At 48.0% G+C, this 27,029-nt stretch overlaps 1 protein-coding gene across 1 annotated transcript; it reads left to right on the plus strand.

Moving 5' to 3' along the window:
* The first annotated feature begins 1,717 nt into the window (after positions 1-1,717).
* Nmnat3 (nicotinamide nucleotide adenylyltransferase 3) lies at positions 1,718-13,881 on the plus strand. Its single transcript, XM_032910906.1, has 3 exons — positions 1,718-1,899; positions 5,753-5,832; positions 12,568-13,881. Exons 1-3 carry the CDS (start codon positions 1,718-1,720, stop codon positions 12,930-12,932), a joined length of 627 nt encoding a protein of 208 aa, XP_032766797.1. The 3' UTR covers positions 12,933-13,881.
* Positions 13,882-27,029: the final 13,148 nt, after the last annotated feature.

Here is a 27,029-nt window from a genome sequence, read left to right on the forward strand (position 1 = left end):
AGGATACATAATAAGTTCCAGGCTAGTGAAGCTACAGAGTGAGACCCTATCTGTAGGGAATTATATAAAGAAACAAATACGGAAACACACAAGTTAATTACACTTTATTTGGGACTGGAGAGATAGCTGAATGGTTTTAAAGCACTAACTGTTCTCGCAGAACACACAGGTTTCATTCCCAGTACCCACAACTGCCTGACACTCTAGCTCCTTGGGCTCTAACGCCCTCTTACGGCTTCCACAGGCTCTTACACACCCACAGGTCTCATATTCTCCCAGATTCTCTCTCTCTCTCTCTCTCTCTCTCTCTCTCTCTCTCTCTCTCTCTCTCTCACACACACACACACACACACACACACAAATTAAATAATAATTAATAATAAATAATCTTAAAATAATATTAAGATATCTTGCCTTACCTGAGATTGCTTCAGGAACGCAGTGTTAGTTTACCATTAGAAAATTAATCAGTGCTCTTCCTCAATGGTAACTGACTAGAGAAAAACTACACAATAGTTCAGAAAGAGTTCACAGCACACCCATTCTGCTGGCTAGTTTTATGCCAACTGACACAAAAGCTAAAAGAATCTGAGATGTTAAGAAAATCTCAATTAAGAAAATGTCTCCATAAGACCAGGCCATAGGCAAGCCCGTAGGGTGTTTCTTAATTGGTGATTGATGTGGGAGGGCCCAGCCCATTGTGAATGTTTACGTCCCTGGACTGGGGATCCTGGGTTCTATGAGGAAGCAGGCTGAGCCAGCCATAGAGAGCAAGCCGGTAAGCAGCACCCCTCCATACACTCTGTGTCAACTCCTGCCTCCAGGTCCCTGCCCTGCCCGACTTCCTGCCCTGACTTCCCTCAGTAATGGACTGTTACCTGGAAGTATAAGCAGAAATTAACCTTTCCCTCCCCAAGTTGCTTTGGTCATGGTGTTTCATCACAGCTATAGAAACCCTAAGGTGTGTGACAAAGCCTCTTAAGTCAGAAGTCACAGGGAATGTCTCTTCAAGTAGCGTTGTTGGGGTGTACGGGCTCAGTCAGTTACCCTTGGTTCAAGGTTAAACCACTTTGTCCTTCTTCACATAAATCCCATGTAGGCTCCCAAGCTCAGTAGGCAATGTCCACTGCTAAGCAGCTCAGCCTACGCCCTGCCCTTCGGCCTCCCTCTAGCAGGCTTTCCTTTCATTGGCTCCATCACCCCAGAGTCACGGTGTGCCTACACAGTCAGGGCACAACCCATCACCACCAACCCTCGGTCCAAGCTCCCTCTGTCCTAGTTTGCTCTCTATTGTCATGATAAACACCATGACCAAAAGCAACCTGAATGAAAAGGTTTATTTTCCTTAGGGATTATATATAGTCCGTCACTGAGGAAAGCCAAGGCAGGAACCTAGAGGCAGGAACTGGAACGGAGACTGAAAGGTACCCCATGATGTTCATCAGACACATCCTGATGCCAGTTGTCCTGAGATCTGCTATCTGAGCTCCACCACCACAGCTCCGTCCCAATGAAGCTTCCACTCTGAATCGTAGAAGACGCTGGAGGGGAGGCACGGGGTTGCTGAGGTAGCACCCTTGCCCGTTCTTGAAAGCTCTTGACCCACCAGGAGGGCCCTGCAAGGTCTGCTCACACTCGGGATGGAGGTGTAAACCCTGAGCGACTGCCTGCACTGCACTGCCAGGTGACAAAGTGTCCATCCCTATTCTCCCTAGGAATGTACCAGGTGATCGAGGGCATCATCTCGCCCGTCAATGACAGTTATGGGAAGAAAGACCTGGTGGCTTCCTACCACCGCGTGGCCATGGCCCGGCTGGCCCTGCAGACATCTGACTGGATTCGGGTAGACCCCTGGGAGAGCGAGCAGGCGCAGTGGATGGAAACGGTGAAGGTGCTGAGGTAACAGAGCGGTATCGTTCCCCCCCACACACTGTGAAAGGGCGGGACAGTGCTGAGGTGGCCCCGGCTAAGGCTAAGATCAGAGAAACACCCCTGCTGACAGGGAATGAGACCTGCAGGGTCACGTTTTCAGATAGGTCCCTCCGCAAAAATAAGGGAGAACCCTCTGCCATTTGGGAGAGAGAGCCTTGCGTCTGAAGACTGTGGCACTATGCCATCTTTCACCCACTTAGTAGCTCTGTGACTTTGGACAGGTAACTTAATCTCTCTGAGACCTCTTCGTCACTTGCAAAATGAAAACAATATAATGCAGTAAAGATTTTTAAAACTTTCCTGGTGGAAAACTACCTGGGGCCTCCTGTAACTGGGGCCTTAAATTTACCAACACTGACAAATTTGAAAACTGAACCTCAGTAATAAGCTATCTTTTCAGCCTGTTCCCTAGACACAGGCTTCAATGTGGAAGGAAAGGGGTTATTTTAAGAGCGGAAATCATTACTCTAGGTTATCTTTTGTCTTTTGAGTTCTTAATAGCATTCAGCATAGTCCGCACAGCTGTTTGAAAGCCCTGGTCCAGCTCTGCACATTACGACAGCTGTCCTGGCTGTCAGAGGGGAGTAAGGCCGGTCTGCTTCATCCCTGGTGACAGGCCGCTCTGTGAGAAGGCACTGTAGTGCTGTGACCTGTGCAACCATACAGGCCCTGCACCTTCTGTTAGGGAAGGGACCACAGTGAACATTCAGCCACCCCAATGCCACCTCAGAACCTGCTGCCGAACCAATAGCATCAACGTTCAGTAACCGTGTAAATACACTCTCTTCTCTGTAACCACCCATTGGCATAGCCAGATTTCTGACTCTGAAGACACACACCTAGAGCATCCTTGTAAAATGAGCCGTTCTCACCACTCACCCCTGGAGGGGAGCAGAAGCAAGGCAACAGATTACCCAGAAAATCATCTACCTTTAGAAAGTACTCAGGAACCAGGGCTTTCTCCCCATCCCTGTGAGAGCCACAGTGGCCAGGAATGTGCGTTGAAGCCAGATTTAGCTGAATGATGATGTAAGAAGTGAGTCAGTCGGCCTCCCAGAGCCTTAGCTCCTCACCAAACAAAGTAAGAAAACCGGTACCTACCCAGCAGGACAGGGTGTGGTCTCCCTGAGATGGTGCAGGCAAGTGGGCTGGTGCACAGTAGGTACTAATATTACCTGCCCTCCCCACATCGTAAAGCTGGCGGTGGTCTGTCCCTAAAACCAGAACTCCAGAACACCACTGTGGACACATAGGTCATGGCATAGTAATTTCATGGACTTCTGTTGTAGAATGCAGGTGCGAGCAGACATACTATGAAACACTATGAAACGCGCTTTCTCCTTTCCCTTGTGCCCTTTAGTCAAATGCTTCTGGACACTGGACACACAGCAGACTTCCTAGGTTTGCAGCCCAGGTCACTCCCCAAAGGCTATGATCCCATTGGTTTGGTTGAGGAGAGAAGGCTGGAGCCCTACACTGACTGAAGAGTCCCTGAATGAGAGAATCAGGATTCTGGTCAGCGCTGATATTCACTTAAAGAGCAGTTGACACTGGTCACAAGCTTGGCTGCCAAAATCACTTAGAAGACTTCCTTGAAGGCTCTCTCCAAGCCCAGGGCCTTCTGATTTGCTGGCATGGACCCTAACCACAGGCGTCTATTTAAAGGTCCCAGATGATCTATGTTGTGCCGGTGTGGTTGAGATTTACCAACAGAGTCAACAATTTCTTTTAACAGATAGCTGATTAAGCTTTGGTTTTTTGCCCAAAGGTTGAAAATCAGGCTAAAATTGTAAGTCTTGTGGTTTTAGAGTCATCCCCAGCATCTGCTGCATTTAATGTCCTCTTTATGGTAGTCACAGTGGATCCTACAACAAATATGACAGAGGTCACCATGATACCAGTTCCCTGAGGGACTCACGGGAGACTCTTCATCCTGATGGGGTTGTTTACTTTTCTGTTGATGCCACACCATCTAGGCCAACTTTAACGAGAGAGCCCTTGGTAACTGAGCCTGTCCCTTTCTCCTTACGGTGGGAAACAACCAAAAGAAGCGATTTGACAAGAGACTGTATGGTTGCTCACACTTTGAAAGCTTTCAGCCCAGACCTAGCATAGCTCTTTCTGGCCCATTGTGAGGAAGAACCTCAAAATGGAAGGGTGTGGTGGAGACAACTTAAGCATTTCATGGTGGCCAGGAAGCAAAGAGACAGAGAGGAACCCAGAATAAGGCCCAGGCCCCCACAGACTTATCCCCAATGATCTGTTTTCTCCAACTAAGTCTTGCCTCTCAGAACTTTCGGTCATCTCCTGAAAAGATGCTTATAAAATTTAAATCTACCAGTAGTCATCACTGGTCAGATGAGAGCCCATCTTTCAATGACTGGATCTATGGCTACAGCCTGAGCCTTCAACATACAGACCTTAGAGATTACTCTTAATCACCAGCCATAGCAGTAACTTACCTTTTTCTCATGACGTGGGGGGAGACCTTAACCAAAATGCCACTTTATGTGGTCTGTCCTCCCACATCATCTCATAAACCCACTGAAAACTCAACCTCGTGGCCTCATTTGACAAATGAGAAGCCTTGGGCTCACAGAGATGTTCAGTTGATCACAGTCACACAGCAAATAAGCAAGAGGCAGAGCGCTGGCCACTGGTCTCTGAAGTCACACCAGAGCCATCATGCACAACAGTGTTGGCTAGGAATGGGAGGTAGCTGACTTCTCCCTTGCCATAGTTACCCTTTGCTGGAGCTTTCCTGGGCAAGCTCTGAAGCCACAGAAAACCATGCTCTCAGGGTCAGTTCAGAGGCCTAGAGTTGGGCGTACCTGGGTAACACTCAAGCAGGCAGCAAAAAGCCAGCCAGGATTACTACAGGCAGGGAAAATGTGCTGAAAGTATACCACCACTCTGAAACACACAGTGTAATAACGCTCTGTCGAGCACCGGGAAGGCAGAAGATAAATGAACTCACAGGAGAGTGCTAAGGTTACCTGTGTTTCCAAGAAAAAAAAAGTGCAGGAGTCTCAATTTGAAAACAGATTGCTTAAAAGTAAACATGTCACGTTTGCATGAATCTGACCATACCTAACCTGCTCTATGACTTCACTTGAATTAAGCCCCTTCATCTTCATAACCACCATTGTCGAGGGGATGGGGAAGGTATGGGGCAATGTCCCCATTTGCACACGTGGAGCATCCATGCTAGCTGAGACTTGAAAGCACTCATCAGGGTGACAGCCAGCAAGCAGTACAGAGGCTGGGATTCAACCCAAGTTCTCCCTCTCCAAGCCCAGGCTCTTAGCCACCACCTCATAGCATTTTAAAACACAGGTTTACGATAGGAGTGTGTGCTGGCGCTAGCTAGAGGCCACACGGTGACAGGGCTTACAGTATATAGCTTGGACCTTCACCACGTCCTGGAATCAGGCATTACCACTTAGACTTTCCGAAGGAAAAGGCCTGTTTAAGCTTTTGTCTGTCTGTCTTTGAGAGCTCATGCCTTTGGCACCCACTCAATGCTAAAACCTATATTATCACCCAAGAATTACTGAGACTCGTGGACAGGGCAGCCTCAGGCTTAATTCCCTACTTCCACCCAGGTCGCATAGAACGTGGTAAAGTGAGCTGAACAAGACTCTGTGGTGTATACTTCCTGTCCTGGCCCCTAGACCCCTCCCCAGCACAGGGGAGATCCTCAATATTCATGGAATGGTCCAGAGAATGTAGACGTGAATATTAAGTCCTGAGGCGCTGGGGTAGTGTGGGGGACGTGTCTAGAACACAACATACTTAAACCTATGTGTTTACACCACAGGCATCATCACGGGGAGCTGCTCAGATCCATGGCCCAGATGGATGGCCCAGACCCCAGCAAAACACCATCAGCCTCTGCGGGTGGGTACCAACCCCATGTTCCCATCTACAGTGGGGGATTCGGATGAAGAGTGAGGAACCAGTGGGATTTGTCCAGCCCTCTCAGCTTGGATAAGGGACTTGAGCCCTCCCTGGTCATGTAAATATGTCCAAGATCAAAAGGTCAGATTAGACAGCCTGCCTTTCCCGTGCTCAACCCAAGCCTATTAATTGTGATGACTTGAGATTTACTGCCCAAAGGAGTTTAGCCACCCTCTGGCTTGTGCTTGTGACTTGGATTACAAGTGAGGGCCACACAGGGACAAGCTGGTGGGTGATGCTGGGTTCTTTAAAAAGTCTTAACTTTTTGATTTAAAAGGATAACATTCTGACGGGAGTCTAGCACTTGCTAGCAACCACCCAGTGAATTCCTCAAAGGAACAAAACTTGACTTCAGGGGAACTTGAGGTCCTCCTGGGTGATCTTAACTTTGAAACCCTGATGTCTACTTGTTCCTCTCCTGCCTGGAAGATGTAAGGTCCTGTGATTTGAGTCTGAGAAGCCCTGGTGTCTGGGCTCAGAAGTGTAGCTCTCTTTTGCAAACACATAGGAATGTAGGATGGGTATGAGAGGGAAAGATGTGACACAAGCTTCAGTTCACAAAATTCCAGCAGGCCACATGGCTTTCTCCTACAGGGTCCCCAACTCTAGTTAGTGGGACTCTCATATCTAAAGGGTTCAATAAATGCACCTAAAGCGGTTTCTTCACTGCAGGGTTTTCAGAAACTCTACCATGCCCAGGTGCACCGTGACTTAGGAGAAGAGGACAGAGACTGTCACTTTTTAACCATGGCCCTCTTACAGTGTCTAGTGGTCCTCAGAATTCTTAGAAAACTCCCAAACACACTTCAGAAAGGACTTGAGAATGTCCTCAGGTCCCAAGTTTGCCATGTAGCCCTCAAATGTCAGTCCAAGATTGCACACAGCAGAATTAGCATGGTTCTTGTTAGAAACATGAATGGCCAGACCACGCCCAAGACTCCTGAGTGGGAGGGGACTTTGATGTTTAATGATCACTCAGAAATTGCTGTCCCATCACTATGAGACTGTATACTAGGATGAGAGTCTAAAAGGAGCTGTAGGGCCTCTAATATAATCTGTACATGTACTGTGTTCTGTATTGCTCTGGCCTGTCCTCCTTACCTGTGTGGGCTCCTCTGTACCTGGCCCCAGCTGTGGACCATAGACATATCCACGCCTCATCATAGACAGGATGCTGTGTCCTTTCTGCACCTCCCTCTACAGAGTCCTGCATGCTGCTTGTGACAGCCAGGCTCTGAGCTCACAGGGAGGGTAGGCACTACAGCAGATCAGCCCATGCCTTGTGCCGGACAAACGCCGTGGGTGGAGGGAAATGAAGGCATTAGTGTGAAAGGCTGCCGCATAAAGGAGCAGATAGCCACACCCACGTCTACAGGACCAGTGGGCTATGGAGGCTAGAGGCATCTCAAGGCAGAAGGCAGAGATACAAGAGCAGGAAAGTGTCAACATGGTACATGGTAGACCTGTGAAACATCAGGGACTCCAGGGAGAGGCGGGGCATCCAGAGGTGAATTATGGATGGCATGCAGAGCCCTGCTCTTGTATTACCTCTCTGCGGGTGTTCATGGAGCCCATTCTACCTCTGCTTGGTACCCACCCCTCCCCTTCTTGCTCCTCCTTGGAAATCCTGCCTGTCTTAAGAGGCATCCAGAGCACACATTCCTACTACCTGCTAAGCTTTTGAGTTCACCCTCTACCAGAACCCCCACCTCACATCTCTTTTGTTTGTCTGGGGGTTCCCATTTCTAGTCGACCCTGTGATTGAGTTCTTTCCGAGACCCTCCTGCCTCAGCCTCCAAAATGTTAGAAATGAAGGCATGTGCCGCCACCCTGGCTTTTCTTGTTTGTGTTATGAAACAGGATCCCATTAAGGAGCCCTGGCTGGCCTCGAACTCACAGAGATCTGCCTGCCTTTACCTTCCCAATGCTGAGATTAAAGGCGTGGGCTGCCACACCCCCTTACCCATCTCCTCTCAGATCCCCTCCCCCATTCCATATCCATACAACTTTGTGTCCTCATTTTAAACCCACTAAGTGGTGCCGGAGAGATGGCTCAGCAGTTAAGAGCATAAGTCTTACGGAAGACCAAGGTTTGGTTCCCAGTTCTTGGGTGGTAGTTATCCTTCGTCTCTGGCTCTTACTATCTTTCCCGTCTTCAGAGTCCTGAGAGGAGGGGTGTGTGGTAATAGATACTCCATTGAAGGCTGAGCATTCCACTGTCTCTAACTGTCTACACCTTGACCAGCTGTGGGTCTCTGTGTTAATCACCAGATTCCAAAAAAAGAAGTCCATCTGATGAGAGCCGAGAGAATATAGAGTATACTAGACATGAGTATGTGATTTCATTGAGAGTCGACATAATGCTGTGTCCCATTAGCAGGACAATGCTAATAGGTTCTTCCCTAGGGTCGCAAACCTGTCGACCACAGATTCTTGGCCCCAGCAACTTGTCTAACCACTGCATGCGCGCGCGCGCACGCACACACGCACGCACGCACGCACGCACGCACGCACGCACGCACTTTTTTTTTTTTTGCTTTTAATTTTGAGACAAGGTCTCACTGAGTTGCCCAAGGTGAACTTAAAATCTTGTATCCAAGGCAGGCCTTGAACTTGCAATCCTCCTGCCTCGGCCTCTTGACTAGCTCAGGTTGCAGGCCTGTACCAGAAGGCCCAGGTATCACAGCCGTTTTTCAATGGCAGAAGAATAAAAGCAACTAGGAGTTTAAATGTAAAGAAACACTGAGTCCACTCCACTGTCGGCATCAGAAGAATCCACATCAGAAGTTTGAAGAGAGGGAGAAGCACCAAGGGAGTGGGGAAACCACCGTACGATAGCATATGTCTAACTCCAGATGAAAGTGAGTGTAATTCCGTATTGTTTGTGTGTCTGGATCAATATGGAAACCTAAGAAAATACACAGAAATGTTGATGGCTGTAGAACCCAGAACCAGCCTCATGGGTTGCTGTTGCTGTCTGTTCTCAGTTTTAAACACTTACAGATTCCATATGCTCCATCGTGAACATGTTTCATGCTCATCAGGGGGAAAAAAAGGGAAAAAAAACAAAAACAAAATATGAACATTTTCATATAGGAAGGCAGGTTTTCCTCAGCATAAGCTTGGCTTCTGATGGGATGCCACATATGTTGCCAGTGACATATTTATTTCTAAGGGCCACTCTGGGAGCTGTGTATTTTATTGCGTGTTTGTCACACTCTGGAATGGCAGATTACGTGCTGAGCTCAGCACTGCTGTCAGCCAGATCTGGACCTAACTGTCGCTCAGTAATTGGCAAGCCTCCCTGGCCTCATCTGTCCTCATGTGGATTTCTGTGATCCTGAATGCTTGGGCGTCATCCTGGAAAGGGTGACACCCTGGGGCCTTTAACAACAGCCAAGCTCACTGACTGTAGCCCGTAAGGGCCGCCCTGCCCTTTGCTGTTAGGACTGAGCCTGCCTCAGAACCCTCTCTCTGTAAAAGCAGCAGGCACCCAATCTTGTGCCTGTTTCACCAGGGCTGGTTGGTTTGGGCACTGACTGCTGGGTGTCATTCCTAGAATCGTCTCTAGTGTCCTCCAGTGTTCACAGTGTGATGTCATGCAGGATGTCACCATCCATGGCTGTATTTGTACATAGCTTTGACAAGCTTTCTCCCCACCTGTCACTTCCCATAACTTCCATGGAGTCTTTACTGTCCCCATCTTACAACTGAAGAAAGAGGCCTACAGGCAAAGTCAGTTTCCCAGGGTCCCAAGACCTCTAACATTCATACCCAAGACTCACTAGCCTCAAGATTGATGATGCTCTTTAATGCTGTCGACTTAGGGCCACCAAGCATTCAGACTCCTACGTTTCAGGGCATTTTCCTTACAGCTTATGTAAATTTTGGCCCATCTGCTTTTCAAAGCCCATAGCTGTTCAACATCACAGTAGACTGAGCACCAAACATTTATATCACTATATGGCTGTTAGGCAAGTCATACTGACAACTTTTTCTTTTTTCATTATGATTTATTGGGGGGAGGGGTGCCTACATGTGTGTTTGTACCCCATGCACATGCAGTGCCCACAGAGGCCAGAAGAGAGCTTTGTGTCCCCTAGACCTGTAGCTACAGACAGTTGTGAGCCACATGTGGGTGCCGGGAATAAAGCCCCGGCTCTGTGGAAGAGCAGCCAGTGTTCTTAACTGCCTAGCCATCTCTCCGTCCCTCGGCCTTTATTCTTGAATTACGTACTTCGAACTTGGATGGTTACTGGGTCTAAAACTTCTATTGCATTTATGTGAATGAACTTGAGAAGGTTCTATGCAGTCTGAACATGAGGTGTATGTGGCCATGAAAGTTGATCGTGACATTGTCTTGTAGGATAACAGGCACCTCTAACCTTATAGACATGCCTTTGATTGAGGGGCAGAGCTCAATCCTTTCTAGTCCTTTCTAGTCACAGCTCAAAGTGAATACTATAATTTTTACTCTCAATATGAATGATTTTACTCTCAAAATTAATGTCTGATGTGGAAGCCAAAATGTCGAAAGTTTCCTCGTGAAACTGAGTAGGAACATCTGGGGAGATGAGCACAGGCTGATAAGGCCCATGTGAGACCCTGCCTGGTCAGATCTGAGCACCCATATAAACAGGCGGGTGCAGCCGTAGAGGCCTGTAAACCCCGCCTGAGGGGATTGAAACAGAAATGTCGGCCAGGGCTTTCTGCCAGTCAGCTAACTCCACAGTGGGAAGCTCCAGGTCCAAAGAGGAACCCTGCCTCAGTGGAGCAAAGCAAAGAGTGCAATAGAGGAAGGAATTCAACATTCCCCTCTGGCCTACACGTGTGCGCGCACACACACACACACACACACGTGCACACAAAGTAAAGTCAAGGAGAAACAGGAGAAGACAGAAGTGTGTCTTGTCTGTTCTCTGACCTGTAGAAACAGAACGGATGTGCCCCAGGTCCCAGGAGATGTTGAAATCAAATAAGTAGCATTGAACCAGTTGTTTGAAAGGCCAAAACCTGGTCTCTTGCTATCTTGCAGTGATTCAATAAGTAAGAATTAGAGCAAATCCTCACAGCTGTTGGAAAACACAAATCCATACCAAATTAGTAAAGCGTGAGTTACTGAATAATTTGTAACACAGTTTTATTGCTTTCAAAATCAGGAGATAACTCATACCTATTGGATGGATATTTCTGGATATTTGGGTAGATGAGTGGATAAGTAAATGGATTAGTGAATGAATGAAAAGAAGTTAAGACGTTAACACGCTGAGCCAACAATGGCTCCATCTGTCTTAATTGATAAACTCATTCAGTGCTAAAATAAGTCCACAAAGTGAGCACTATTAGTTGATTTCACAGCAGCCATTGAATAGCAGAACCAGAACCGAGCCTGAGGCATCTGGATCTGTCTGTGTGGCCACTGAGAGCCTTGTGAGTCAGACTGTCCCAGTGTCATTGACTAGAGCAGTGTTCTGAGGCTACAGCACTGGGAGAGTATGTTTTCGTGATGATGGTAGCTGCTATTGTGAATGCCCTCCTGGCCTGTAATTTCTTGTAGGTGAGGAAGCTGAGGCCCCTTCAGGGAGCAGGGAGGCCGCTTCAGCCCCTGCCCAGCTCAGCTGTATTTGCCCCACAGAGGCAGAACTCAGACCTCCTCATAATACTACCCATCTCGCCTCTTCCTTCTCAGGCCAGCCAGCTCTGCGTCTCTGTAAACCCATTCTCTGCCCATGACAGAACCTCTCCCAGTATCCCACTGCACAGGAGCTTAAACCAACCCTTTACACCATGTTTTCCCCAGTGCGCAGCAGCCCGAAATCGCTTGCTTGCCAAGTCTTCAGGGTGACAAAGATGAGAGACGAGCCTTTACCATTATCTTCTGGAATCAGTTTCCAGAAGTACCAGGGACCCACGGTGTGCTTCTAGCATGGGTTTGGCTTTCCTCTTCAGAGTAGCCAACTCCATGTAGATGGTGTGTCAGTCAGCATGTCTGCAAATCTCTTCTCCAGCTCACCACGGCTTCCTGTTCCTGGTGCATTTGCAGATTCTCACCAGCAGGCGGCAGCAGAAGCTAACTGCTACAGATGCCCCCTGGAGGCTGCCAGTTTGATCCAATCTTCCCCACTGAGGACATGAGGTCTAGCCTTTCTGTGCCTTGGTTTCTCCCTGGCAGACCCTGCCTAATTTATTCGTCTTGAGAGTCATGTTTTTTACACACATCGTGTTGAATCATAGTGTCATACTAAGAACCTCAAAAGACATATCACTGTTACTGTTCTATAGAACAGAGAACCTGTTCACTGTCATGGGGTTTTAAAGGATGGGTCCTCGGGATAATAATATAACAACAAGGGCTGAAGTGAATGTTGGGGTCGTGACTTATACAACGCCTATAGCCTCTTCATCATGGTACTTTAGAACTCTCACTGCTTATCGGATAATCAAGCTCTGGGGACAGCATGGTCACCTCTAGGACTTGGTCTGCCCTGGTTCAAAGGAGCCACAGACAGACTTCTGTCTGAGCACTGAGCACTGAAAAGCAAAACCTTTTTTGCTTGTCTTGACACTTTGCCCATATTAACCCAGAGCCATGAGGCTACAATGGTTACTTGTAACTGTGGACCCCAGTATCCCTTCAGATTCCTGTCGGTGATGGCGCCCACCCTTGTTTTGCAGCACTGCCTGAGCTGAAACTCCTCTGCGGAGCTGATGTCCTCAAGACCTTCCACACCCCCAACCTCTGGAAAGACTCGCACATCCAGGAGATAGTGGAGAAGTTCGGCTTGGTGTGTGTGAACCGGAGCGGTCATGACCCGAAGAGGTACATCTTGGATTCGCCCATCCTCCAACAGTTCCAGCACAACATTCACCTGGCCAGGGAACCCGTTCTGAACGAGATCAGTGCCACATATGTCAGGAAAGCCTTGCGCCAAGGGCAGAGCGTGAAGTACCTCCTCCCCGAGGCTGTCATCACCTACATCAGGGACCAGGGCCTCTACATCAATGACAGTTCCGGGAAAGGAAAAGGAAAGACTGGCTAGAGGGCCTTCTGGGGCGTCAGGGGTGATTTTGCTCTGGTTCTGTGTTTGTTTCTACAGTGGTTCTACCAGGGGTGACTTCCTGCTCCGGGAAGAGACTGGGCCTCTGGCAGGGACAGTCATGTAACATCAGAGCAAACTAAATTGCTTAACATCAGAGCACGACAGGTCATAGGATTAGGCAAAACCTCTCAGGGTCACTAATGAGAAGGCCTGCTTACTGTGTAAATGGCAATTATAGAAGTCACACTGATGCTCTTCTGAGCATGGCCGGCCCCTGAGGGGTCCATCACAGTCACCCTCGTTCGTTTTTTTTTAAAAGTCAGGCCTGGCAAAGCATACTGGTTTAGATAGGCCATATTTGATAGGGTGCTAATTACTGAACAGAGGGCCTTTTCAACATCCTTGTTTCAAACAGAATAAAAGCAAGCGAGGATTCAGGTATCTGGAAACAGCATTATCACTGATTTCCAGTGTATTCCCCCTTGCAAACCATGCCCTGCCTGCCTACCTGTTTTAAAATTTTTGACCACGTTCTTTCTATGTTGTGGTCAAGTGACATGTGTTTAAGATCTATTTTATTATATGTGTGTGTGCATGTATGTGTACATGCATATGGGAGGGACATCGGAGTGCCTGAAGCCAGAGTTACTGGCAGTTGTGAGCCCCCTGATGTGGGTGCTGGGACCCAAACTCCAGTCTTACAGAAGAGCAGCAAATGCTCTTAACCGCAGAGCCGCCTCTCCAGCCCCCTCGAGCAATATTTTTTGATACAGCATGTATTTTTACACCCATATAGTCTAAACACCAGGGTTCCCGATATCCTGATTTCTAAAAAGGAACTGAAGTAAGACAGATGCCTGTCTGCTTTAGAAGATCGTTTGAATGTTTTATGACTGTCTGCTTGTTTGAATATTGGCAAAAGGATAAATAATAAATTGACATCAAAAAATACTAATGAGAAGTTTCTCTTTTTTCTTCCCTTGTTATATTATTAATGCCTGGGGTTTCAGCTGTTGATCTTCTTCTTAAATACTCTGTGAAGTTTGCACCCGTTCCAATCGAAGTGGCCTGAATTGAGGAGTTTGTGTCCTGAGTACCAGAAGTAGAGGAATGTCCCAGTCATACTAACACAGCCTAGCGTCACCCAGGAGGGAGGACGTCTCACTTGAAGGATTACTAACCTAGCAGTGTCTGCGCTCTGTGGGCAACACCAGGGGCTGGTGGTCCTGCGCTATCTAAAAGCCCTAGGCGAGCATGAGCTTCAGCAAGCCGCGCGCCTCCATGGTTTCTGCTCCGAGTTGCTGCCCTGCCTTCCCTCAGTGTCAGCCTGTGTGACCAGGAGGTATAAGGTGATGTAAGCCCTCTCCTCTCTAGCTTGCTTTTGGTCTTATCACAGCAACAGAGAGGCAGCTAGAACTAGGAGGGGATACCCTTCCTAGGGAAGCAGAACCCAAGTAGTCTTCCGACCTAAAGCAGCAGGCCGTGATCTTGTTTCTGTGCACCCTGAAAGAGGAGAACGAAGTGTTCCTGGATTTGCCACTCCACTCCTGGATTCATCTCTCTTCCATTCTGTTAAAGAAGTAGCTCAGAGTCTGGGTCTCCATGCTTTGTCCTGGCCAATCTTGGCTACATATTTAGTGACACAGAAAAGCCATAGGTGGGCAAGAGAGATCTGATATCCCTCCTCCCCAGGATTCGTGTGAGCAGTGAAACAGGTAAGTCGGGAATACAGAGGACGGTGACCCTCCTATGAGGTAGGTCCTTCGGACTTCTTCCCTTCTTGCCTGGGTTCTCCCCTCCAAGAGTTCCCCGAGAGCTGTGTTCACACAGGGCAATGAGGATCTAATAGCCTTGTCTAAAACCTGCCATAGCACATAGTAGGACTTCAACTCCTTTCACCACTATGGGCTATAGTTTCTTTAACTCCGAGGTGGATGATTTGATTAGCCCTGTTCTGAATTCTTCCAACTATAATTTTCTTTCTTACTTATTTTAAAAAGAAAGATTATATGTATGTATATAATGTGTATTATATTATACATAGTTAGCTCAGGTTTTGAGCTCCTGTTTTGACTTGTTTTGGTTTGTTGTTTGGCAAGGTTTCATTCTTAACACAGACGAGCCTGGAATTTATTAGGTAAGCCATACTGGCCTAGCCTCAGTTTTTTAGCAATCCTCCTGCCTCAGTGCTGGGTTTCAGAGCACACACCACCACTCCCAGCTCAGCCCTGAGTTTGCAAGACTGAGTGCTTCCATTTCAGCCTCTCTGGCCTTCTTTGGGGCCCTGTACCCAGCTAGCCAAATGGGAAGCTTCCAACGGTTAGGGGAATTTTTCCCTTTGTAGGTGGAAAAGCGCTATTGCTTTCCGAGGAGCTGGCTCCAAGAAGACTCTCAGGGCCCTACAGAGTTGGCTTTCTAAGAGCCTCACTGGCCTCAGCATCGCTCACTGACAACGTCCAATGACAACTTGTTTCAGTAAGCTGAAGCTACCATTGAAACTTCATGGCCCTCCAATGAGCAGCACCTCTCTTCTTCTCTGAGCCGCATCACCCCACTGTTCTATGTGGCTCGAGAAGGGAGAGAACAAAATCCTGCGTGCAGACAGTGGTACCCAAAAGGTGAGCTAGACAAGAGGTCTGCAGGTTGGAGAAAGGGGTCCTCAGCCTCAGCAACAGACACTCAGGGCTGCCCAACTCTTTGCCTGGGTAAGTCTTCCCTGGCCCATGCAGTGTGAGACTCCTTTCTCTGCACAGGATTCTCCTACTTAGCACCCCCAGCTGTAGCAACACAACCACCCAGTACACTGTCAGACATTCAGGTCACCAGTTCTAACCGCCGGCCGCTGAGACCCACTGTGATGGAGATGGGGAGAGAGGGGTTTTTTTCTCTTTCTTTCTCCATTGACGATATCAAGAAACTGCAGTATCTGAATGAGCTTCTTTCACAGCAGACCAGTGAAAGGCCTCTACTCTTGGTACTCTGTCCAAGCTCCACTCCCACAGCTACCTGGGACAGCCAGGTATGCTCTGCCCCACAGTTGCCTAGCAACAGCCAGCTGTGCTGACTATAAAGGGGGCTGCTTGCCCCTTCCTCTCTCTTGCTCTTTGTTCTTCTCTGTTCTGACCCCCTTCCTTCTTCCTACCACGTGCCCATGGCCGGCCTCCTCTCCTCTCCTCTCCTCTTCTTCTCTCATTAAACCTCTCTACATGGAACCATGCTGGCTTGGTGTTTTCTGTCCTGACACAGGCCAAGGTTTAAACCCTAACATGAGGTGCCACTGCATAGGAATTAGAACACCACACCCCAACTCCCAGGTATCCCGGCCTTCATCCTTCCCTGTCCCCATATGCGGTGTCGTTCTGGGCTTGGTTTTTACAGCCTAGCCTCTGTACTGGCATCTAGGGCCTGATAGGTGGAGGCTCACCACATAGGAATTGATAACTTCCTTATCAATCATCATTGAACTTTAGGATTCCTTTATTCCAATCACATTGATTGAGGTACTCACGTGTGCCGGGCGTGGAATGGTGAGCAGACGGTCTCCATTCTTAAAAAGCGTATAGTACAGCGGAGAACAAACAAGAACCCAGTGATCTCAAGTTGAGGATATGATTGCCAGCAATGAGGAGGGCTCTAAGGGAGACACTGAGGTGCCGATGGCCTGAGGCAGTGAGTTCTCTGTAAAGCTAATGAAGACTCCCCACTTCCCCAAATCCTAACTATGTAGGTATCTAGGTTCCTGATTCTTGGTTTTTTTTTTTTTTTTTTTTTTTTTTTTGGAAAGGAGTCCCTTGAACTTGTACAAAATATGTAGAGACTCTCATAAATGGGTTCTCCGGGTGGTGTAGACAACAGAAAAATGCTAATGGGTGTGTTCCAGAGACGTTGGGATGGATGAGGCCAATGGTTTATGCTAAGGATCTGAGCCAGAAGGGGAAGATGGGTGCTGTGGAGAGCCAGAATCATCATCACCTCCTTAACGAGGTGCGGTTACTCCAGTGCATCTGACACCTGATGCCCTGCAGGCCACAGCCTCCCCGCCCAGCATTTCCATGGGTTTGATAGGCTTTGAGGACATGGCTTCACCTCCCTGATCCATGTCTACATCACGTGGTTCCCACCAAGTAAAACATCAACTAACTGCTTCTGTAATAAACCACAGTAAAGCCTGACAGACAGACAGATATAAAGATAGATATAGATATGCATGTATATATGTATATAGATGTAGGTATACATACATACACATGTGCAAATATATCTTATTTCTGTTGCCTGCTATGTCTCACTGACTCATGTCACCTTCTCACCTCAGTAGCAGAAGAGAAAATGCATCACTGTTCTGCTCATGCGTTGCCTGGAACCGCCCTGCCTACTGATTTCACCCTCCTCTCTGCTCCCTCAGGTGTCCTCCGCATCTTGATGGCCTGGGTATTTTGTTTATTTTACCAGAACAGAAAAACAGTGGTTCGGGCTCCCGAGTAAATAGAATTACCAGCCTTAAATAAAGGTTCTCCTACGACACTATTCCCTACCCAGATGAGAACAGTGCTGTATCCTTGCCTGGGGAAAGACGTTTTCATTTCTAATACTGTCTGTATCAGTTGGGACAGAATGACGTGAAATCTCATTTCAAGCCAATAGAGCTGGGGCTTTGCAAATCACGATTGGTAATTGGGTTAATGCATGAATATGTATTTCCTTAGCCTTGTCCTCACTTTCTATGCTGACAATGCCGCTGCCCCTCCCGTTTGTACAGGTCTTCATACACCGTAGAATTCCGTTTCAGCCATCGAGTTATTTTCTTAGCCCCAAACCTGACGTGATAGATGCAAATCCGAGTGACTGATAAATATATCTCGGTGATGATCCACAGAGGCACATGCCTCTGAATAGTTTAGTATTGTTTAAATAACTTCAGCACACACCGCTCCTGACAGCACAGGCTGCAGGGGGTGGGGGTGGGGGACACATGAGGACTCTAGAGTTCACTGGGATTCATGTTTCTGAATTAGCAAACACTGATGAGTGAGAGTTGGAATGTGAACAACGGTATGCTCCAGGACAGGTCTGGGAAGCCCCTCCTCACTTCCTGTTGGAAATGCAGTGTGCCTGCTTGTCCTGTTGCTATGACCCTCTGTACATTCTTCATGCCCCTTCCTATTCTAGCTTCTTTTCTGTTGCCATGATAGATACCGTGACCTAAAGCAAGTTGTGGGAGCAATGGGTTCATTTCACCCTACTATACTTCCAAGTCCATTGTGATGGTGGCAGGGAGGAACTCAAGGCAAGAACTTAGAGGTAAGACTGCTTGCTATCCTGTATAGCCCATTCTGACCAGTGAATGAACTCACAGAGAACATAAGAAGTGTGGCATAGGATGCTGGTGAGCTATCTGGCTGTCTGGCTTGCTGTCAGGCACCTGCTCAGCTATTGCTCTTATACACCCTGGGGAATAGGACCACCCACAGTGCATTGGGTTCTTCTACATCAAGAAGGGGAGGGGGAGGGGTTAGGGGGATGTTGGCCCATAAACCGGGAAAGGGAATAACACTCGAAATGTAAATAAGAAATACTCAAATTAATAAAAAAAAAAAAAAGACAATCAAGATAACCCCTCACAGACACGCCCACAGACAATACTCATCTACACAATTCATCTACTGAGCCTTCTCTCAGATGACTCTAAGCTGTGTCAAGATGACAAGGCCAACCAAGACACCTAAAGCAACCTCAGCTCTTACCTTGACCAATGGCAGTGACCTAATGGAGTTTCCCATCCTGGATCCTGCCACCTGTTCTTCACCTAGAAAGTATGAGTGCACATGCGTATTCAAATGTATTCCTACTCCCTACTGACATTCCTTGTGGAAGAAGCCATTAAGAAAACAGATAAGCCACAGTCTAGGGAGAAATTTTGCAGAATGTATGTATCTAATAAATGAATTGTTTCCAAAGTATGTCAAGAACTCTAACAACAAAAGAGCAGAATCAATAACTCAATTAAAAGCCGATCAAAGTGCTGGAAGGGGGAAGCTAGGCCCATGACAGTGCTGGTCAGAGGCTTTGCTGGTGGGGCTGGTCTTGTTTGGCATCTAAGAACTCAGCTTCCACGATGTTGCCTGTGTTTCTTCCTGGGACTCTAAGCCTGCTATGATGCCCTGCCCGGGATGTTCATACAGTATCATTTATGGTGAACATCTGCCTTCTTTTGGTGCTTGTAATCTCAGCAGCCATGCTGGTTTTATAGCAGTGATGTCGGGCAGAAGCAGTGTGAACTGTTGCATTTTGCTGTTAGAGAACACGTGTGCTCTGTGGAAACGCTGGCCCTAGGGAAGACTTCAAAGCCTGGGGTCCTCCAAGCTCCATCTGCTGAGGCACTGCCCCTGCTGTGTCCCCTGGTTGTAATAATGGTCACCGTGGTATAAGTGCCTCTGAAGCCAGAAGTCCCTCAAGCAGGTCACCTAAAGTCAAACACCAGCCCAAAAGACCTTACCAAAGAGGACATAATAGTGACATGTAGTGCTGGTCTTTACATGAAAAAAAACTATTAAATATTAGAAAAACCCTAAGCTAAACCACAGTGAGATATCATGCCACACCTACTAAAAGGGATACAGTCAGCCCTACAATTGTGTGCACCTCTAGGAATCTGGAGAAATTAAAATACATCCACACCAATGTGGATGCAATACACTCACAGCATTATTGGTGTAAGTAAAGGTAAGATAAGCAATGTATGTCCATTTGGTGAATGGAGCCACAAATACCTTAACCCCGCTCAGTCGAATGCTGTGTTCCTCTCCGAGAAGGGATACCTAAGAAGTCCAATAAAGGCAGAAGGCTTACTTTTGGCTCACAGTTTCGGAGACTCAGTCCTTTGTTTTTGTTCTCCTCTGACTGTGTCTTTTTCACTTATGCCTGTCTTATCTTTTTAAAAATTTAGAATTACACCGGCTTATTGAATGGGAGGGGCATGTGTGAAATATGCACGGCATGTATAGGATGGTCAGAGAACAACTTGTGGGAGTTGGTTTGCCCTTTCCGCCATTTTTGCCCTGGAGATGAAAGTTGGGGCTTCAGACTTGGAAGCAAGCCTCGTTACCTCACTGAGCCATCTTGCTGGTCCTACCCCTGCCTGGCTTTCTCTCACTGATTCTTTGTTCAATCTGATCTCCTCTGCTCTTGATACTATGTATCTTTAAAAAAAAAAAAATCCCCGCTTAGTGTACTTTTTAGCTTAAGGATTTCAGATTCATTTTTAAAATTCCTTCCACCCCTGTCCAGTTTCTATTGCAGAATACTGAATTGCTTCTCTGTATTTTCTTGAAGTCCTCTGTGTTTCCTTAAGACAGCTGCGGGGGAGTGAGGAGGAGGGTTGTCCGTGTTGCTAGTTACATTGTCAGTTCTGGGTGTCTTATTTTGTCAATAGAGGGAAGTTATTGTTTCCTGAAAGTCGCTGTTGGTTGGAGCACATTGTCATCTTTGGGTTGAGGAACAGGACATTCCTTCCAGCTTCCTTTGCGCCTTTTCTTCTAGGAGTTCTAAGCGCACTGATTATTTTCTCTAGGCGGAGAGTAGAGTTTTCTGCTCTTTCAGCAGCAGATCCCACCCTAAGCCTGTGGTTAGGGGTGTTGTCGCTATTTCATCACTAGAGGGCATCCCAAGCCCAGGCCTGTTCCCCAGTCTAGCATTGAAGCCTGGGGACTATGTAAGGACGGTTGTCCATTCCTGCAGGCCTCCACTTGATGTCATCATGGACCGAGTCTCATTCATAGTCACCTGGGCCTACGGTCAGGAACCACAAGACGTTGTTTAACTCTGGACCTTGGGGTGAAGGGATCAGTCCCAGGCTAAACGACTTGGTGCTCTATTTTCCCTGAACAGCTGGAAAAGTACTCTGGGCTGTGCCACCTGCATTCCAGATGTTACACAGTGTGATAGCTACTGAGAACTTAGGGCTAGATTGTCCCCCAAGAGCTGCAGGCCATGAAGACCAGCACAACCCAGGGACAGACCCAAGCCTCGTACAGCTATGACCTGGTTCCTGTATTCAGGCAACTCTTGTTACTGCAACCAGCCGCAGGTGATCCCCACTAGAACAGATAAAGTCCATCTGGCTAGAGTGACAAGTCTCCCCTTGGCAGGCTAGGTCCAGGTCTCCAGCCGTAGGCACTGGCCAGATGACGGGGCCTGTTGAGATCTGCCTGCTCTTAGGTTTCACCCACACACGTTAATTAACAACCTAGAGTCCTGGTCCCATTCCAGCGAACGAAATCTTTCTGTGCTGTGCTGGTGAGGACTCAGAAGTATGATGGGAGCCTCTCTGTGGTCCCAGGGTGAAGATCCAGGGCTCAGACAGGTCACTAGCCTGGAAACCAGAGGCTACAGGTTCTGCTTGGTATCGAGTTATACGCCAAAAGCTTGGGCTTAATTCCCTCTTGTTCCCCAGTGTGGAAAGCATCTCTTCATACTGCATTGCTCAGCGTGGGAAGGAATAGCAGGGCCAACTTTTCTTCCTGCCTCCTTCAATGTGCCTTTCCTTATAATGTTAAAAGCAATCACAGTGATCTTCGCTCGTTGTTTTGTGTGTGACTATAACAGCTTGAGCTCTTGTTCCCATGAGAAGACAATTACTCAAGGACCTGTCATCTTTGTCTTACAGGAGTTTCTGTGATTAAATACTTAAGTGTCTCCCCGATTTCCTCCAGGATGGGGTGCAGGTAACTCATTACCACCAAACCTAAGGCTGAACCACACCTCTCCATTTTCCCTGAAGTTCTGGTTGAATGTTATTCCATCTTGGAGCAACCAACCCCAGCTCTGGGTCAGAGAAATAGCTTGGTTCCCATGTTCAAGCACTGAGGTTGAAGGACGCTTTTATATCCCTGCCTTCTACTAGACATCAGCTTTCTTACAACTGAATCTCACTCACAATGTCGTCAGCCTCCAACCAGTTCCTGGAACCAAGAGAGTGGTCCACAAGGGTTTGCTAAAAAGCATCCGTGTCGTGTAGTTTTGACAGGCCCTGAGTCTTGCCAAGGGGGACGAATTAAGTGCAAAGTCCTGGCTTTCACAGGAATGTACACAGGCACGCACATCCACATATAAATGTGCACACATGCAAATGCCACACACACATCCATAAATAAGTAAACAAATAAACAAACAAACAAAAAACCCAAGTTGTTGAGGGGGCCAAGAGAAGATTTCCTATAAAGGAGGTAGGAAAATCGGGCTTAGCTGCAAGGACAATGAGGGAAAAGCCACCAATACAGGAAGGCTTCAGAGAACGTGCTGTGGTTTGATGGTAGAAGGCCTCCGCTGACAAGGGACAAACTAGAGTTTACAGAGGACATGCATGTCAAACTCCTTAAACCTCTCTAGTGACCGTGATACCTCAAGTGGCTTCCCTGCAATCCAGCAGGTTACGGTGGGTCCTGGGTTTAAACCCAATCTAAATCTAAAGCCCACCTCTGTCCATCCCATGTGATTCTGTCAGTTACAAGACAGAGCAGGAAGGTCAGAGACAAGACCTGATGTCCTGTGCTGTTTGGGAGGTGGTCACTGTTTGGAGTCTAAGCTCCTGGCCTGCAGATGCCTGGGCACTCTGCAGCCTGTCCACAATCATGTTTGCCCTCTCCTGCTTCTGAGCAGACACGATCCAGCCTGGGGCCTTAGGTTAACTCCGTGCAATCTTGGCCCATCCCTCTGAGGGCAGCTCCTCCTGGCCATGGGTCAGCGTGAGCAGATCTTTATTCGCTCCGAGGAATGCCTCAGAGGAGTTAGTCTCGTGCATCTTAGACATCAATGTGTGTCTGACTAGATGTCTCCCTTTCATCCCTCCATTGTATAGCTCTACTCCAAGATCACAACAATATCACTCTGGCAAGATTTGTTCTTTTTAAATCTAGTCAGAACCTTGCTAAGGTGCATAAATTCTTAACAGCTTATAGATTTTTTTTTTTCTGCTTAGAATATAGGCCCTGTGTTTTCATCTCATGTGGGATTCAGTTTCTGCTTCCATATTGATGATGACTTGGGAGGCTTATTTCCTCTCTGTGACTCCCTTCTGTCAGCCTGTTTATCAAATCCAGCAGGCTAGGGTCCCCATAGATCCTCACCTCACTGACAATAACAAACAGTAACAGGTGTTTAAGATCTGGAGCTTCAGAGTCAGACAGAGCAGACACAATTTCAGACTCTAATCAATCCTGACACTCCGCCCATGTGACTGGAACCAGTTAAAAAACAAAAACACCCTCTGTCCAAAGATCCTGCCCCTGTAACCTATGAAAACAAGCACCCAGTAGTCTCATCTTACCCAGAATTCTACAGCTGTGTGTAATTGAGACACTTGGCATCTGAAAAACCCTTAAATTTGCACAGGGACTTCGGTCTTGTTGCCTCTCAGATTTCCCCATCTCTCTTGCTCTTCCAAGGATCACTGCCTGCTCTTTCTGTGTCTTCCAAGCAGCCTTAAAAGCCCACCCCCATACCCACTATTAGCATAAACCGGTGACCTCATGACAGGTTTGCTTATCTTTTTATCACCGGAATGGGAGTTTAAGTCCTTTCTTTGTTTCTTTCTTTTTCCCTCTTCTTCCTCCTTTTTCTTCCTTCTTCCCCCTTCCTCCTCTTCTTCTTCCTTTTCCGTCTCATTCTGTAGCCCAGGCTGGTCTTGAACTCTTGGGACTCTTCCCACCGCAGTCTCCTGAATGCTCCGGTTGTAGGGATAAGCCACCACACCCACCAGAGATTTTTCTTGTTCTAAGATGTACAGGCAGAATACTGGCCCTCTCAACGGTACCAAGGAGCTAACCTTGAGACCTGCAAATGTGTCACTGCTGTGGTCTGGATAGCTGAGCCCCTTCCCAAGTCCCCAGTGCTTCTCTCTCCTCCCTAACCACCACAGCCCAGGAGTGGCGCTTGTTCCTACTTATCCCACTGCACATACACAGCCATTGGCTTGCTGCTCTCAATCTTGGCACTTTTGGGCCTCCGAGAACCGGTTGTAAATCTCTCTCTGCTCCTGTTCTTAGGACTAGGGAATGAAGAAAGCCCAGTTAGAGTTTTCTTGCCTATTGTAGGCTGCCATGAACAAGTCTTCATTCGTTCCGCACGCTGACTGTTCTCTGAACTCACGCCTCCCCTCTTCTTCCTTCCCACTCCATGCTGACCCTCCCCTGGACCCCCTTGACACCTCGTTGATTCTGCCTGACCTGAAGCTCCAGCAAGAGCCACCTCCTTTAAGGAGATCTCCTTGATCCCCAGTCCCCGGAGGCCCCACATCTCTGATGTTCTCTCCCCATTGTTCCTCCTCTGCAGTACACATCACAGGCAATCCGGAGTCACACAGAAGGGCACTTGAAACCAGCTCCACAGAATCCATCGAGCAGAGGGAGCATCGGCAGAGGGAGAGCTGCAGGGGTACCCACAGTATCCATGGAGTGCTTTTCACTGAAGTATATCAAAACAGCTGGTCTGCCCTAAAGCCCACACACGCAACCTGACACAGCTACAAGACAGTCAGCAGCTACGACCCCCCATAGTCTCAGATGTTTACATTCTTGGTTCCCACTTTGGTACCCCAGGAGGTGCTGTCTCATTGGAGGATGTATGGGCAGACTGTGTGGGAGGCAGGCTTTCAAATTACAAAGTCCTCTCTTCACCTTCATCCTCAGTCCTCTGTGTTCTGGCTTCAGGACGGAGACATGTGTTTTCAGCTGCTTCCCCAGAACCATTCCTGCCTGTATGGTGTCATGCTCCCCACCATGACAGCAACAGACTCTTATCCTCCCAGAGTGTTAAGCCAATCATAAACCCTTCTATAAGTTGCCTTTGTTTTATCACAACAAGGGAAACCCTAACTCACTGGCTCTCAACCTTCCTAATGTGACCCTTTAAAATGATTCCTCATATTGTGGTGACCCCGACCATAAAATTATTTTGCTGCTACTTCATAACTGTAAGTTTGCTACTGTTAATGAATTTAAATGTAAATATCTGTGTTTTCCAATGGTCTTAGGCGCCCCCCCGTGAAGGGGTCATTTGACACCCCCTTCCAAAAGAGTTACCACCCACAGGTTAAACACCACTGCTTCCCCGTTTACTACAGAAAGCCTCCTAGGAGAGCAAGAGCTTTTGGACCTATTTAGAGCACTAGACAAAGACAGAGACAGTAAACTAACTGGCTAATGTGCTGTGTGCTCAGCAAACAAGCTCAGAGTAAAGGTCAAGGGAACAGGTGATGGTGAAAATGGCCAGTGAAAGGAGGAGTGGCCAGATCTGTGTCCTCCCTGATGAATAGCAGAGATCTGGAGCAGCCTCTGTCTGGAACATTAAGAGCCACTCTGAGCTCAGCATCAGACCAGGGCTCACTGTCCCTACTGTGTGTCAAGCACTGCACTAGGCTTTGGCATAAACCATCCCAGGAGACTCATCTCAGGGCACAAAGGGAAGTGGCTGGGGAGGGCACGGGGAAAGACTTTAGACTCTTTAGACTCGTTGGGGGTGGCTGAGGAACCACTTACTCAGCATTCAAACCTCTACCCAACCCTCCATTCCAGTGAGTCAGGATGACAAGGAAGCTGTGTGCCTCGGCTGCCGCTCACACAACGTCTTGGACTAGACAATCTGGGCCAAAGCGGGACCTATGCCCATGAGTGGCGGAAGACTTCTTATACCTTTACCTTAGACGTGGCTGGGACAGGCAGTCTCGACCTGAGTTCTGCACTAACGGGAGGGGGGCGGGACATGGGGCCAGGATCTAGACAACAACCCACAGCCTAAACAAGCCAGAGCAGACAAAGGGCAAACGGAACCCAAGGCTGTGATGGGGATACAGCTGTGGCCCTCACCCAGGGTGATTTTTTCTCTAACCTCAGAACTTGACAACATCTGGAGACATTTTTGCAGAACTTTAGGGAGCTGGGACCAGCAGTGCTACTGAAAATCTTAACAGATTCGTTTCAATAGTGCTGAGGCTGAGAGCCCCTGGTGTTCAGCCAGGGAGTCCCTGAGTGAGCGAGGAGGGCTAAAATTCCAACCTTTCTCCCAGAGGACACTTGCCCTACCCTGAGGGGATGGTGCCCTTTCCTCATTTAGCCAAATACTCTGAGGAATGGGGGAGGCATAGTTCTTCGCCAAGAAGAAAGCATACCATACCTCATTCCACAGGCTCCCAGGCACTGATCTGTGCTAAAAAAAATTTTTTTAAAGAAATATTTAGTCTTTAGTAGGTCAAAAAGTCAGACACTGTCATCTCTTTGTAGCACACAAGTAGCAGGTGGGATGAGATAAAGGTCTTCACTGGTACTGTTGCCAATGGCAGCGAGGATCAGAAGCCACAGAACACGCCCACCACTACCCCCACCCCATCCCGACCCAGGCAAATAGGCGCTGAAGCAGTAATGGAAGCCTACAGAAACAATGAGGCGTCGTTCAGTGCACAGGTATGGAAAGGGCCCAGAATATATTAACTAAAAAACAAAACAACGTGCAGAATCGAGGAAAGGTCTGTGCTGTCCTTCCCTGGAAGAAGACAAAAACACACTATCCCACAGAAGAGTGTCCGTCCACGTGAGCAAAAGGCCTTGGGTCTCTGACCTCCGTGCATGGGTTCACCTGGAGCGGTTTCCTGTCCAGTGCACATTTAGGACCACCAACTTTGCTTTATTTCCTGGGAGAGCTGTGGGCAGTTGCTCTGCTCTTCATCCCCAGAGTTAAACAGATCAGCTTTTTAGGAACTGGCCAGACCACTGACACAGAGCTTGAGACAAAGGCCGGTAAATGGCCTCTTCCTTAATAACGCTAGCAAACCTGAAGGAGATGTGTTTTCAACACTCAGGAGGCCTGGGGGTGAGAATTTCAGGCGTTTGAAGGAGTCCCTAGGGAAGTGGGGAGGGGTACACAGAAATTAGGACCAAGAGCAACCCTTGCCTTTCCACACCTCTTCTTTCTAGGCTGGGGAGGTGAAAAGAACAAATGGAAGGTCTGAACTGAAGGTGGCCCACAGCAGGGACAAACCTGGCCCCGCCCCCAGCCCCGCCCCTATTCCCGCCCCGCCCTCTCACATTGGGAGGAGGGATCGCTACA

The sequence above is a fragment of the Rattus rattus genome, chromosome 8, assembly GCF_011064425.1.
Source record: "Rattus rattus isolate New Zealand chromosome 8, Rrattus_CSIRO_v1, whole genome shotgun sequence".
In the NCBI taxonomy this organism is placed as follows: domain Eukaryota; kingdom Metazoa; phylum Chordata; class Mammalia; order Rodentia; family Muridae; genus Rattus; species Rattus rattus.

Coding starts and splice junctions, on each gene's coding strand:
- Nmnat3 (XM_032910906.1), top strand. CDS start 1,718: ATGTACCAGGTGATCGAGGGCATCATCTCGCCCGTCAATGACAGTTAT. Junction 1,900..5,752: donor GAAACGGTGAAGGTGCTGAG/GTAACAGAGCGG, acceptor TTTACACCACAG/GCATCATCACGGGGAGCTGC. Junction 5,833..12,567: donor AACACCATCAGCCTCTGCGG/GTGGGTACCAAC, acceptor CTTGTTTTGCAG/CACTGCCTGAGCTGAAACTC.